Source organism: Prunus dulcis, chromosome 5 (assembly GCF_902201215.1).
Source record: "Prunus dulcis chromosome 5, ALMONDv2, whole genome shotgun sequence".
Taxonomy (NCBI): domain Eukaryota; kingdom Viridiplantae; phylum Streptophyta; class Magnoliopsida; order Rosales; family Rosaceae; genus Prunus; species Prunus dulcis.
In genome coordinates this window covers 7,051,593-7,063,941 of record NC_047654.1, presented here as the reverse complement: position 1 = coordinate 7,063,941, position 12,349 = coordinate 7,051,593, and the positions used below count along the sequence as shown (strand labels likewise).

The following is a 12,349-nucleotide window of genomic DNA, read 5'->3' as shown; positions in this document are numbered from 1 at the left end:
ACAAAAGCGGAATGTATTGGTTGTTGGCCCTTTTTCCATAGAGATAGTTGTGAACACAAGGGTAGTGCCTTTGAATGAGTTACACAATGAGCAGAAAACTTGTGACATTTTAACATATTCAAGACTGGATTAAGAAAGAACAAGACCACCAAATTGTGGAAACTCATCACGTCTTTCTAACCTACAAAATTTTGCTTTTGAAGTTTAATTTCCTCCAATAACCCAATAATAATAATTGAAGCCTTGATACCATAAGAACTTTACATTTGTAATACTCCAATATAAACCTACCAGTTGTAGTTCATGCTATTCAACACACAGTAATTATCACAACCCCAAATAAGTGAATATTTTCTTAAAATCTTGCAAACACACACTTTCAAGAACATGTCATGCCATCATAGTGAATAGTCTCTTCACCATGTGGTTGGCATTTCCTAACTACTAGGCTTTTCTTCATCAGAAAATTAGTTAGAAATCCAAATGTTCTAGGGTTTATTAGGAAAAACCCACACGTACTCTTTAATTTTTCATGTAAACCTAATGACTAGCCTTCTACGTCAACAAACATAGCATAACGAGATGGTGAGTCGGTCAATATTTATTATTCCCATTAGTTAATTTTTGTGTGTTCCTATTTTTACCCCCTTGAACACTTTTGTTTTAACTCACTATTTAATGTTGTTTATGGGAATAAAAGCTAAGGTAAATAATAACAAGGGTATAAATATCACCTAAACCTTTAAATTTTACTTTTAACCACTTGAACTTTGTCAAAACAAACAAAAAAAAAAAAAAAAAAAAAAACTTTGTCAAGTGTTGTAATTTATCACCTATCTCTAACTTTGTTAAAATTTCAGTTACATCAATATTTTAAAGGCATTTTTTTCAATTCACTATAATATGCAAATTTAAAATTTGTAAACTAACAGAATTTATTTATTTATTTTTAAAACCTCCAAAGACTTCTCCCACTGCACTTGAACACCAATTCTCTGCCACCTCTACATACACCCTCCAAAATCCATCTCCTAGCTCTCCAATTTGCTAAAAAGTTCATCTCCTGGAGTAGCCAAGTTGCAATTGATTTCTATGTAGTAGCACTGCTTATGTCCTTGAAAAAAGTCAGATGATGAACAATATATTGTGAAAAGGAAAAAGACGACAAATTTAGGGAGGGATAAATGAAAGAGACTGGAGAGCTTGTGAAGAAAAGGAGAAGTAAATTGGAGAGGTCTCGTGAAAGGGACTAATCCATCATCGAACTCTATTTGTGATTTTTGATGATGCTTGGTTTGGCTTTGCTTGGTGTGAACTGAGCATGAGAGAGAGTAGGGTATTTGCAGAGGGTGGATGGGAGATGGGATACTGGGCAGTGGGGTGTGTTTGGAAGGGGGTAGGGATAATTAGGTTTTGTTTTGTGTGTTTGTTTTATAAATATGTTAGTTTTAAAATTATAATAAATTGATGGAAAATAATATTTAAAAACTTGATTTAACGGAAATTTTAACAGAGTTAGACTTAAGTGGTAAATTACAACACTTTACTTGTTTTCAGGTGGCAGTTATACAAATTTCCCTAATAACAATTAGATAGGGAATTGATGTAACCCATTGACAATTGTTCCACTAAGCAAACGTAATTAACATATTATTTTAACCGAATTTCTAAAAACAATTCTTCCAATTATCGTTTTGTATAAACCTGATTATTTTCTTATTTGGAGAATTTTAATGCTAGAATTAGGGATTATTGGTTGCAGGATTATTAATTGCATATATCAATTTGACTCTTTTTTGTTTTTTGGGGGGTGAAAAGTCGGGCCAAGCCCAAACGAAAACACTAAACTCGCGTGACTTGATTGCCAAGCAAGAACCCCAAAATCCTTGTATATATATCCTAACAGCTAGCGGGGCATTTCTCATTACGCCTCTCATTTTAACTCCCAGCGTATCCTTGCAACCCGCTATTTCACTCTCTTCTTCATTTTTCCATTTTCAACCCGCTAAACCCTAGTTTGCTGCTCTTGTTGTTGTTATGGCCGATGAGTATTGGGATGTTTTGGGTGATCCTCATTACGCCACACGGATTCTCGAAGTCTCCGAATTACCTGAAACCGCCGTGAAATCTCAATTGTGGCTAGACATCTACGCCACTGTCACACAAATTGTGTTGCCTTCGAATTTAGAGGACGATGAGGATTTGGAAGACCACTACAAAGTAATGATGTTAGAAGATGATCACATGGGCCAACCCACCGAGAGCTTCAATTACCACGACAAACTCGAGATTGACCTACTAACGGAGGACAGGTCCAAGTCATCGATTTTGGCTACCATATCCAACGAGCTATCCAAGTCTATCCACGTCTCGTCCCAGGACCTTCGGTGCGTCGCTGCTACTATAGTCCATGACGCCTCACGGAGTCTTGTTGGGAGAGTATGTAGCAGCGGCAGCCGGGGGTTACGTGTGCATATGGAGGCGTGCATAAAGATTGATGCGATCGTTGAGGACGTGGCGGCGGATGATGACGTGCAGCCCGCGTTTGTACCGGCGAGTAAATCTGCAATTGAGAAGCTGGAGAGGGTGAAAGTGGAAACGGCTGGGGTTTGTTGTTCCGTTTGTATAGCTGAGATTGCGGTGGGTTCGGAAGGTCGTGGTCTGCCATGTTCGCATGTTTACCACGACGCTTGCATCGTGGAGTGGTTGGAGAAAAGCCACTTCTGCCCTCTGTGTCGCTTCTCCTTGCCTGCCTAGTCCTCATCCTAGTCGATGATGAGGATGACGTGGAGTTTAGGGTTTCCACATTGAAATTTTCATGTATTTTATCTGATTCATTTCGTTGTTCTTTCAATTAAATTCTTAATGTCATTTCATGTAATCGGATTTATTATTCCAATTCAGTTCTCTAATTCTACTTTTTGTTGTTGTGAGAATTGTCTAAGTGACTGTATACACAGTGCTGCAATTAGAATTTAGAGGCATGGATAAAGCAGAAATGACAAACAATTACAATTTACTGCCTTACTGCATAAACCAAGCAACCATAATAATGTACAAATAAGGTGCGAAACTTGAATTATACAACAGCTGCAAGTAATGGTAAGCTTGTTAGATCGAAACTACCCGGTTAATACAAAGCACTCGTGAGACAGAAGCTTGTAGGGCAAGAAACTAGAGTTCAAAACAAGAAAAGATCAGATGCACAATAAGAAAACAATTAGAAGGTTTTGATTGACCAGTCTGATGAGCCACTAGCTTCCTCAAGTGGTCAGTCAGGTCTGTTTCTTCCAGCATTTGGAATGAATCACAACCACCATGGCTTCTCGGATAGTTCCTTTGAGAATACATACCGGAACCTTGAATTGTATGGCAACCACTCTATGATCTGAGATGCCTTCTTGCTGGATTTACGGTCAATGCATTTATGTATTGAATCATTAAGCTTCTTATCAGCATTCTCAGTGACCCATTTGAGAAGATCGTCGGAGCCAAAAGACGCTTCTCTTGCAAACCTTTCAAGTATCTTTGGCAGAAAAACTTTCCTTGACTTCTTTACCACTACATTTGCTTTAATAAACTCCTTCTTTGCCTCTTCAAGTTCATCTCTAACATTTGAGGCTGTGTATACTTTTAGCTACAAGTAATTGACAAGCAAACGTTAATGCCGTTAGCAATATAGTGGAAGCAGTATATCACTGATCAGAGTGTGTTTTTAGAAGAATGATTTACAATCAAAACAATTCAGTAGTAGAAGTTGCTACCATATGCTTTTGATTATAAAAAAATTTTATTCTGTTTTTAAAGTAGTTTTCTGCAGCAGTACCAGATTTCATTAAACATTGAGATAAGGCGGAAAAGATAAGTTATCACCAGAACATGTGCCAAAGCACTGTAATTGACCAATAAACGTGTGTAAAATTAGGGGAAAAGACTGAAAATAAGAACCTAACATTCATTAGACAATTATATATTAAATTTTCAATATAATGTGAAAACAGGACCAATAAAAGCAAAGTGGTTACCGCAGGATCAGAAAAGGCTCCAGTACAAAGAGCAAAGCAAACAAGGGGTTCAGAAACTGGAAGACCCAATTTGGAATTGCGAAGTTGTCTGTCTTCACCAAATTTTTTCCTCCAGGCAGTTGAAAGGAGGGTTTCAAGCCACTGGAAACACAAAAGTAGACCAAATGAGTATTCTCAAACATGGTATTTCTTATTCATATTAAAGAAAGAAAGAAGGAAAATGCACTGTTCAAGTTGTCATTCATAAGAAGAGCTCAAATAATTTGCCAAACCATTTAAATTATGAAATAAACGAAATAATTCAATGAATGTTAGCATTCCTCTTGCATTATCAGAGAAAGAGTAGTGAGTACCCGTCCAATTCGGGGTGTTTGGAAGCCAAATATGGATTGCTCTATGGCATTTGCACTGATAACTTGGCCCCCAATATTGTAAGCAGCCTGCACTATACCAAATGGCTCATCATCTTTTTTCTTTTCTTTCCAAATTTAGAATACACAGATAGACCAATGCATTGGTTCTTTTTTCTTGCTTCAGTTATTTTAGATTCAACCATTTTTTTTGGGCATGAAAACCAAATATTTTGATAACTTCTCAAACATTGACAATAGAAAATGAAAAGGTACTGGAGCATTTTATGTAATGGCCAAAAAGGGAAAGATGATATTCTGATTGTCTTTAATGGGGATCTTCTAGTCCATGTCTTGAAAGGCAAGAGCAATAGACTTGAATATGAAAGAAAGAAACAAAGATCAAACCAAATAAAATTTAATTTTAAAATGGGATGAACCAATGAATGTATTAATCCATCTTTCAGAAAGGAAAAAAAAAACAAAATGATGCTTGGTGGACAGGACTTCAAGAGAAAGCATTCATTTGTAATGAGATGCACAAGTCTTCTTAAGCTGCCAGCAAAACCCATTGTACTAGCAAATAAGTGAATTACCTTGTGGAACAGAGCCAGCTTTCTTATGGAGCTGTGGGGAATTCCATATGCTAAATGTGCCTGCACAAGGGTAAGGAGAAAATTAGACAGACTTACAAATCAATAAGAGAAAACCAATGGTTGGTTAAGAGACTTTTACATGCATAACAAGAGCATTGTACGTGTTGATCCAAAATGCAACTTGGGCATTCAATTCCATCAGAGTGACATTCACCCTCTCCAGTTGTTCAACCAAGATTCTGAAATTGAAACAAGAAGTATATCTCCAGTCAGCACTCCTGATGAGGTAAAACATAAGAGGAGATCCGATGCAAATGTGTTAGCTGCATTTATGTGTATCTTAAACTATGTGCCCCACATACAGAAAATTAATAAGTGTACAAGTCATCACCCCGTCAACCATATTAGGATCCAAAAATTATGGATTTGTTGTTTAATCATATAGCTCTAAGATTTATGGGTTGCGAATTATTGTGCTCCAATATTAGAATGTTATTAAGCAGATTAAATAGAAACAAAAAGGTTAAATTTAGATAAGCATCCGCGGGGGAGATTTTTAAAGACAAAAATTAGAGGTTTGTAGTGGGCATGCTAGTCAGTGGTGTGCCCTTAACCTTTTCTTACCAACAACCTGAATTTAGTGCAGTTGACACACACAGGTTCTAAATAATTGAAATCAAACTTGTTCCAGTTAAATTCACAGTCACTCAAGGCAAAGGACATACCCTTGTTTTACTTCTACTATTGTAGAGTTATTTTTTGGGTGATTAGATTAAATGTAAAAAGCCAACCTGTAGTTATTGATGGCAAAAGAAGCATGAGGAAGCTTGCTCTTATCAGTAGATATCCAAGTTATTTCTACCATTGATTTTCCAGACCAATCTGGGGCATCTCCAGCACCATGTCGAGGTTGTATAACATTAGTTGATGACCTCGACAACAAAGGTGATTTATTTTTTTCGATGTTCACAGACGCTGCATTGCACAGCCAACAATAAACAACAGCCATGCACCTGACCATTTCCTCAGATAACTTACTAGGGCACTGGTGAAGATGATCTTTCAGAGTTCGCAGCATAGAAGTTTTCTCCAGGGCTGGAACCCTTTCACAAACCTGGAAAATAAATGACTTGAAATCACTTCGACGAAATAGATCATTATATGACTGGCCAGTAACATGGAGGACATACTAATTTCAAAATCTTCTGCAATAGTAAGTAAGGGTATCAGAATATCCCCTGTTTTCATTTTGATTTCTCTGAGTGGCCTGAATGAGAAAATCATTCTGCACTGCCTATTAAAATTCTTTTTCACTAGTTTGATATATATTAACTAAATAAAATTGTTCAAAAAGGATCTAGAACTAAATTAATAATGAATGAGTATATTTCAGCCAAACTCAACACTTTGAACACAAATCCTATATGTGTGTGTGTATGTGTGTGTGTGTATATATATATATTATGTGTTACACAAGTAATGATCTTCAATAAAATGAAACATACATTTAACAAATGTCCATCAGTGAAAGAACAAGAATAAACTTATGTTCTACCTTTGCTAGGTTTGAACAAGTCTTTGCAAAATCGATGTCACTTTTGTCACTGGATTGTGTAGTATGCCTAGTCTTTAAAGTTCTTTTTCCTGAGTCATCAATAGCAACTAGAGCTCGCAAATGTCTGAAAGGAAACTTTTTTGAGGAACAAAATGCACTTGAAATGATACTCGGATGTTTCCTGGATCCATTCTTCATATGGGCAGGGGAAGCCACAACTGAGTTCTGCTCTGAAGGTGGCCTGCTAATGCATTGCTCAAAAATACTCCTATAGAGAGAGAGAACACGCTGCTCGCGGTTTGCAACTTCTTCTTCAAGTAATTCAATTTCAGAAATCAATTCCTTTGTCTAAACAAAAAAGAAATAAAACAATTTGCAGTCCTTAATTCCATATTCAAAGAATCGCAGCTAATAAGTGGAATGAGATATCAATAAGTAGATATAGCAAATTTGAAAAAAGAAAAAAAGAATCATATGTATATATACAGACACACACACACACACACACACACACACACACACACACACACACACACACACATATTTGTATGTTTCATAGTACAGTTGACAATTCATATTCTACACTGTGAAATTGGAATTTGCTATAATACAGTTTTAGGCATGCAGAAAACAGAAGGCAATTAAATAATTGATGAAAAAGGTTCAGGTGCAACCACAGGAAAAGGTTCATTTGCATTGGTAGAAGACTGCTCTGTTTAGCTCAACAGTCCAAACTTTAAGAGTAATTTGATTGGGCCATGGAGATATGTATTTAAGTTGAAGTATCAAAAAAGAAAAAACAAAAAGAACATGGATTAAGGATTTACAGCACTGCACCAAAGGCTTATGTGCTAACCAATAATTAAGAGTGTATTCAAAGCAGTTCTTTATATATAGTTGACGAAGTGTTAGTCAAATGTTGCATGTTATCATCATTTCCACACTAGATCAGCTGAAACATGAAGGTACGACATTGAGGCCTAAGTTAATATGTAAACTACTGGATTATTCCGCAACAGCTCTTTAAAGTAAAATAAGAAAAGTTTAGTAACTACCTGGACAGAGAAATGCCTATGTCCAGGTGATAGAGTACTTGATGCTCGTCCCATTGCCCTCTCGAGCATATTGCGCATCGATTTCTCTTGCTGCAAACGCAACTGCAGCTGTTCGATCTGCAAAATTGTATACAGTTTTGGGTAAACCATATTATGCTCGCATCATAAATGACATGGAAAACCAACAGTTGTAATGGTTAGAGATTTGTCCAGTCACCCCTGACCAAGTCATGCATTCCATCCACTTTTGTAGACATGGCGTGCATATAGTTTGGAAACCCAAATTTCCTATGTCAAAAGTAAAATAATTGTGGATTCAGATTCATACACATGTTCTATAGATAGGAACTTTGGAGGAACCTTGCACATTTTTCAGTAAGTCGAAATCTTCCCCAGACTCCCCTACCACCAGAAATAAAAAAAGGATGGAAGCTGTATAACTTGAAATGTTTGGAATATCTAGTCTATAACTACCCAATGCTTGCAACAAATTTCCAATTAAAGATAACTGTGAAGCATACTACAATCATATTAATCTCAGCCACACCTCACGCTATTGAAAGATTTATCGAAAAACAATTTTGAAAGACAGAGAAATTGAATTCCATTTCTTACATCTTTTTCCAAAGAGGCTCTGTGGTTTGATGGCATATTCTTGTTAATATAAACAGGATTGTCATGCCAAGGACTTTGTCCCCTAGACGCACTTGTTGAAGGTGATGACACCTGTTAAATTCATGAAGAAAACAGTAAACATCTTTGTTTAAATCCAATTAAAAATAAGATTCAATCTGCAGTCAGTTATGAATTTATACATTGTCAAGTTGGAACATACCAATATGGGAGAAGACCTATCAATATAGCAGGAGACAATTATTATTTTAACTTCAACTGGTTAAGTGATCTCACCTGCGTTTCATTTTGGTCCTTCTTCGCAGAAACTCGACTTCTTGGAACATTTAAGTTCCTGTCAGAAGCACTGAAAGGAAAAGGGAGAACCACATAAATTTCAAAAGTGAAACCAAAACATGACGATTCCAACATGTATGAGAAGAGAAAATGATCAATCTCTTTGATTCAATCACTGCAAAACAGCCTTACCCAAGTCTTTTGATGCTCACTACTCACTAAATCTTTTTCTTCCTAATACACACATCTATGATCACATTGTTCTATGATATGCCAACAATCTAACTTAAAAATCACAAAACACAAATAAAAACTTGTAAGAAAAACAAATAAAGGATACCTAAAGAACTCAAACAGTCAAACCCCTTGGAGTGGAATTTCCTTTCCCTGATGCAGCACACATAAAGAAAATACATTTCCTTGTAATAAAATTACAGAAATCATGGGATTTAGAAAAGAAAAAAAATTCCTAAAAACTTAAAAGCCATAAAAAGTAGATACTAACCTAAGAGATTATATCATCATATATCATAATACAACACACAAAAATCCATAACCAACCATGAAATGAAGGAGATAGAAATGCAAATATCCACCTCATAGAAAAACAAAAGATGCACTTAACAATAATAATAACAACATTGATTTGAGTATTAAAACTGCACCTCTTAGAACGCCTGTGCTGGGCATGAAGAGCTGAGGCTGCCCAAGAATCTCCATTCTCTCCCTTCCCACCTGCTTGTTCTTCAGATTCTTCTTTTTCTTCATCTATGTTACACATAAAACCAACCATTCTCCGATTATATATACTTTTTCTAAGAAAACCCACAAAGAATTCACGTGGTTCCTTCCTTCTTCAACTATCAAATACTATATATATACACACACACTTTTCCTGTGCACAAACTATGAATAACAAGTCCGAGAGACAAAAAGGAAACTTGGCAGACAGATTATGTGAAAAATATGTGAAATGGGTTAAGAAGGAAAGAGAGAATAATTATAATAGAGTATTTCTGAATGGGTATTGCTTGAATTTATGAGCTTGAACTTTGAATGATTCTGAAGAATTGAAGAGGTTTTCATAATTTGAAAAGCAAATAATGTACAAGTACAACAAAGGTAGCTTGCAGGGCCACTGCTGGGACTAATAAATTTCTTTACTTTTGGGTCGTTGAGAGCATTCAATTTGAGAAGTTAATCAGCTGATGAGTCAAGTCTCTCTCTTGATTTTGAATCTGCGTGGTGGGCCCAGAGGGGACGTTGGTCGTGCCTACTTCCCGCCAATTCAAGCCCAAGAACAAAAAACCAAAAACACTTGATTCGGCCTGCCACAGGACCCTGATGAATTGAAGGATCGGCCAAAGAGTTTTCTTTTCTTCTTGTTTTGGGCTTGAGTTGGATACTGCACTATGCAAAACCAATCCAATTTAGTTGAGCTTGGGTTCAAAGTCTATGGCTTTGCTTGATTGCTTAGACATTAGGCGGACGTCAAGCCCATACAGGAATTTGAAGGACCTAGGTAAACAACTTCAAAGTCTATCACATTGCTAGGTTGAAGTCAATGGTGTATCAAATTTCTATTTTTTTTTTCTGTTAAGTTTCATTATTAGTTTTATTTTCTTTGAAATAATTAGACAGGAAATGGAATTTGGTTCATAGTTTCCCCTTACGCTTAGGGTTTAGAAGATTTACTTCCTAGTTGTGTAGTTAACAATTCCTTCCACAATTTGAACTTTCGTACTTTTTTTTTTTTTTTTTACACATGTAAACACTATATAAACCTCATTATAGAGAATAATGCAATACATAAAACTCTCCAAATATACGACCAAACTAACTGAAATTGTGTTTTAGGTCAGCCATCTAAAAGAATATTTTATTTTGATAATGGGAAGCGCATGGAAGCTTTTGTTTTCTTTGTTTTGCATTCAAATCCTTGCAGCGAGTGTGGTTGCAAGGAATATAGTGAGTGTGCGGTATGACGAGGAGGGAAAGAACTTAGCTTTTGGGAAGGGAGGGGGATTTGGCAGTGAAGGTGGTGATTTTGGAGGCGGTGTTGGTAGTGGTCTTGGTAGTGGCATTGGTAAAAGTGGTAGGGTACGCAGTGGTGGAGCTGGTGGTGGCTTTGGAAAAGGACGACGCATTCTCAAGGGGGGTGGGGGTGGTGGTCGTGGTGGGGGTGCGGGTCGTGGGGGAGGAAGAGCTGGTGGTGGCAAGCATGGTGAATTCCATGGTGGTGTACATGGTGGAGCTGGGGGTAGAGTTCACAGCAATGCTGGTGGTGGATTTGGAAAAGGTGCACTACAACAGACAATGTTATTAATGGCATTTTACTGCACTTTTATCATATTCCTATAAAAGATAAGCAGCGGTTCAGCACTAGTTGACCAAAACAATTGCTATAAGAAGAAACAAAAGCACTGTGCACGGGCATTACAAATTGGAGCAGGAGTTTGAATCTCTCAATTAATTATTATTATTAGTTTTTTTTATTTTTTAAATCAACCTCAATTGATTCTTTATGCAACAATACTCATAGCTAAGATCTTTTTTATTTTTCATTTTTTAGGGTGCTATTGTAACCATGTTCGAACATACGAGAACACTCTTCTCGTTTCAATTTTAATACCAAAGTCACCAAAAGAAAGACAAATTTGAAAACTGATCAAAAGGATTAATTCTTGAAATTTGGTCCGAGTTTCCTTTATGCTGAGAGAAAATTTGCCTTCCAATGTTTTATCTTACTAGTACTTGGCTTATGCTCTAGTCATATCTAGATGCCTATGCTAGAATGTGTGTATTATTGTTATTGTTATATTATGCCTTCATTCAAGTGTAATTTGTCTCAAATGTATTTTTATAAGAGATGAGTGTAGAATATTTATTTTTTTTTAATTCAGAAAAAACGATAATAATTATTGATAAAACAGAACAAAGTACAAAACAACCATAATGCCGAATATGGGTACAATATCTTCTCCTAGTTGAAAAAGGACTTGGGGGTATGAGAGAGAGCTTTTTTGGATTTCAACTACCTACTGGTTTATAGAATAACTATTTTGCAAGTGTCAATAAAACGCGGTAATTGAATTTGAGCTCAACTCCAATATTATGAGTGGTGCCTATTCTCACCTGTAATTTTTATTTTCCAACCTGCTATAATTTTTTATATATTATAAATATCTTTGTTTATGCATACCATATTGAAGTCACGTTCTAATCTGGTTGGGTGTGTGGCAGACATAATGAGGCCAATAACTATTCCAATGAAACTCCATTGAGGCCAATTCAAGTAGGAAGATACACGTACAAAAAACAAAGAGAAACTCATCATGTCTGGCTCATTCTAGGGTTTAGAGCTTTCAAGTGATGTGCCCATGGTGGCAGCCATGTTATTAATAAGATTAGTGCATTAGGGTTAGACGGCTGGGGAAAATGGGGTATTATTAGAATAATAGTGGGTGGGAAGAGTAGTTTGATATTTTCAGTTTCCCTTTTTCCAATACATAATTTTCCATAATTTTCCTAGTAATAATTCAAAAGTTTTACCTACTTAATTTATGATCTTCGTCCTACTCCTTTCCTTATAATGTTGTATTGTTAACACCATATAGCACAAGACCCATCTACTTATATAAGGGCTCGTTTGGGAGTAATTCTGGATAGGTTAAAAAAATATTTTTATGGAGAATCACTTCTCCAAATAATCACTTTAAGTGGTTTAAGTGATTTTATGGAGAAGCACATGAGAGGTGCTTCTGCCCATAATAACTTAAAATCACTTAAAGTGATTATATAGAGAAGCACATAATCACTCTCAAACGAGCCCTATATACCATATAATGATCATTATGTG

The 12,349-nt window shown here is 36.2% G+C and overlaps 2 protein-coding genes across 4 annotated transcripts; one reads left to right on the top strand and one right to left on the bottom strand.

Moving 5' to 3' along the window:
- Positions 1 to 2,999: 2,999 nt before the first annotated feature.
- LOC117626886 lies at positions 3,000 to 9,594 on the bottom strand. 3 transcript variants are annotated; one of them, XM_034358675.1, is made up of 11 exons: positions 9,156 to 9,593; positions 8,491 to 8,560; positions 8,197 to 8,307; positions 7,582 to 7,698; positions 6,527 to 6,874; positions 5,763 to 6,085; positions 5,111 to 5,210; positions 4,972 to 5,031; positions 4,379 to 4,465; positions 4,026 to 4,166; positions 3,000 to 3,637 (listed from the first exon to the last, which is right to left on the bottom strand). In XM_034358675.1, exons 1-11 carry the CDS (start codon positions 9,281 to 9,283, stop codon positions 3,308 to 3,310), a joined length of 1,815 nt encoding a protein of 604 aa, XP_034214566.1. In that variant the 5' UTR covers positions 9,284 to 9,593; the 3' UTR covers positions 3,000 to 3,307. The 3 variants fall into 3 exon arrangements, with proteins under 3 accessions (XP_034214566.1, XP_034214567.1, XP_034214569.1); XM_034358676.1 differs by lacking the exon at positions 4,379 to 4,465 and having other exon boundaries at positions 9,156 to 9,594; XM_034358678.1 differs by lacking the exon at positions 7,582 to 7,698.
- A 351-nt stretch (positions 9,595 to 9,945) lies between these two features.
- Positions 9,946 to 10,851, top strand: LOC117628931 (glycine-rich protein 5-like). The gene is made up of 2 exons (XM_034361475.1): positions 9,946 to 10,012; positions 10,436 to 10,851. Exons 1-2 carry the CDS (start codon positions 9,946 to 9,948, stop codon positions 10,849 to 10,851), a joined length of 483 nt encoding a protein of 160 aa, XP_034217366.1.
- The last annotated feature ends 1,498 nt before the right edge of the window (positions 10,852 to 12,349 follow it).

Coding starts and splice junctions, on each gene's coding strand:
- LOC117626886 (XM_034358675.1), bottom strand. CDS start 9,283: ATGGTTGGTTTTATGTGTAACATAGATGAAGAAAAAGAAGAATCTGAA. Junction 8,308..8,490: donor AGGACCAAAATGAAACGCAG/GTGAGATCACTT, acceptor TGAATTTAACAG/GTGTCATCACCTTCAACAAG. Junction 7,699..8,196: donor GAGCCTCTTTGGAAAAAGAT/GTAAGAAATGGA, acceptor ACAATTTTGCAG/ATCGAACAGCTGCAGTTGCG.
- LOC117628931 (XM_034361475.1), top strand. CDS start 9,946: ATGGCTTTGCTTGATTGCTTAGACATTAGGCGGACGTCAAGCCCATAC. Junction 10,013..10,435: donor CAGGAATTTGAAGGACCTAG/GTAAACAACTTC, acceptor AAATCCTTGCAG/CGAGTGTGGTTGCAAGGAAT.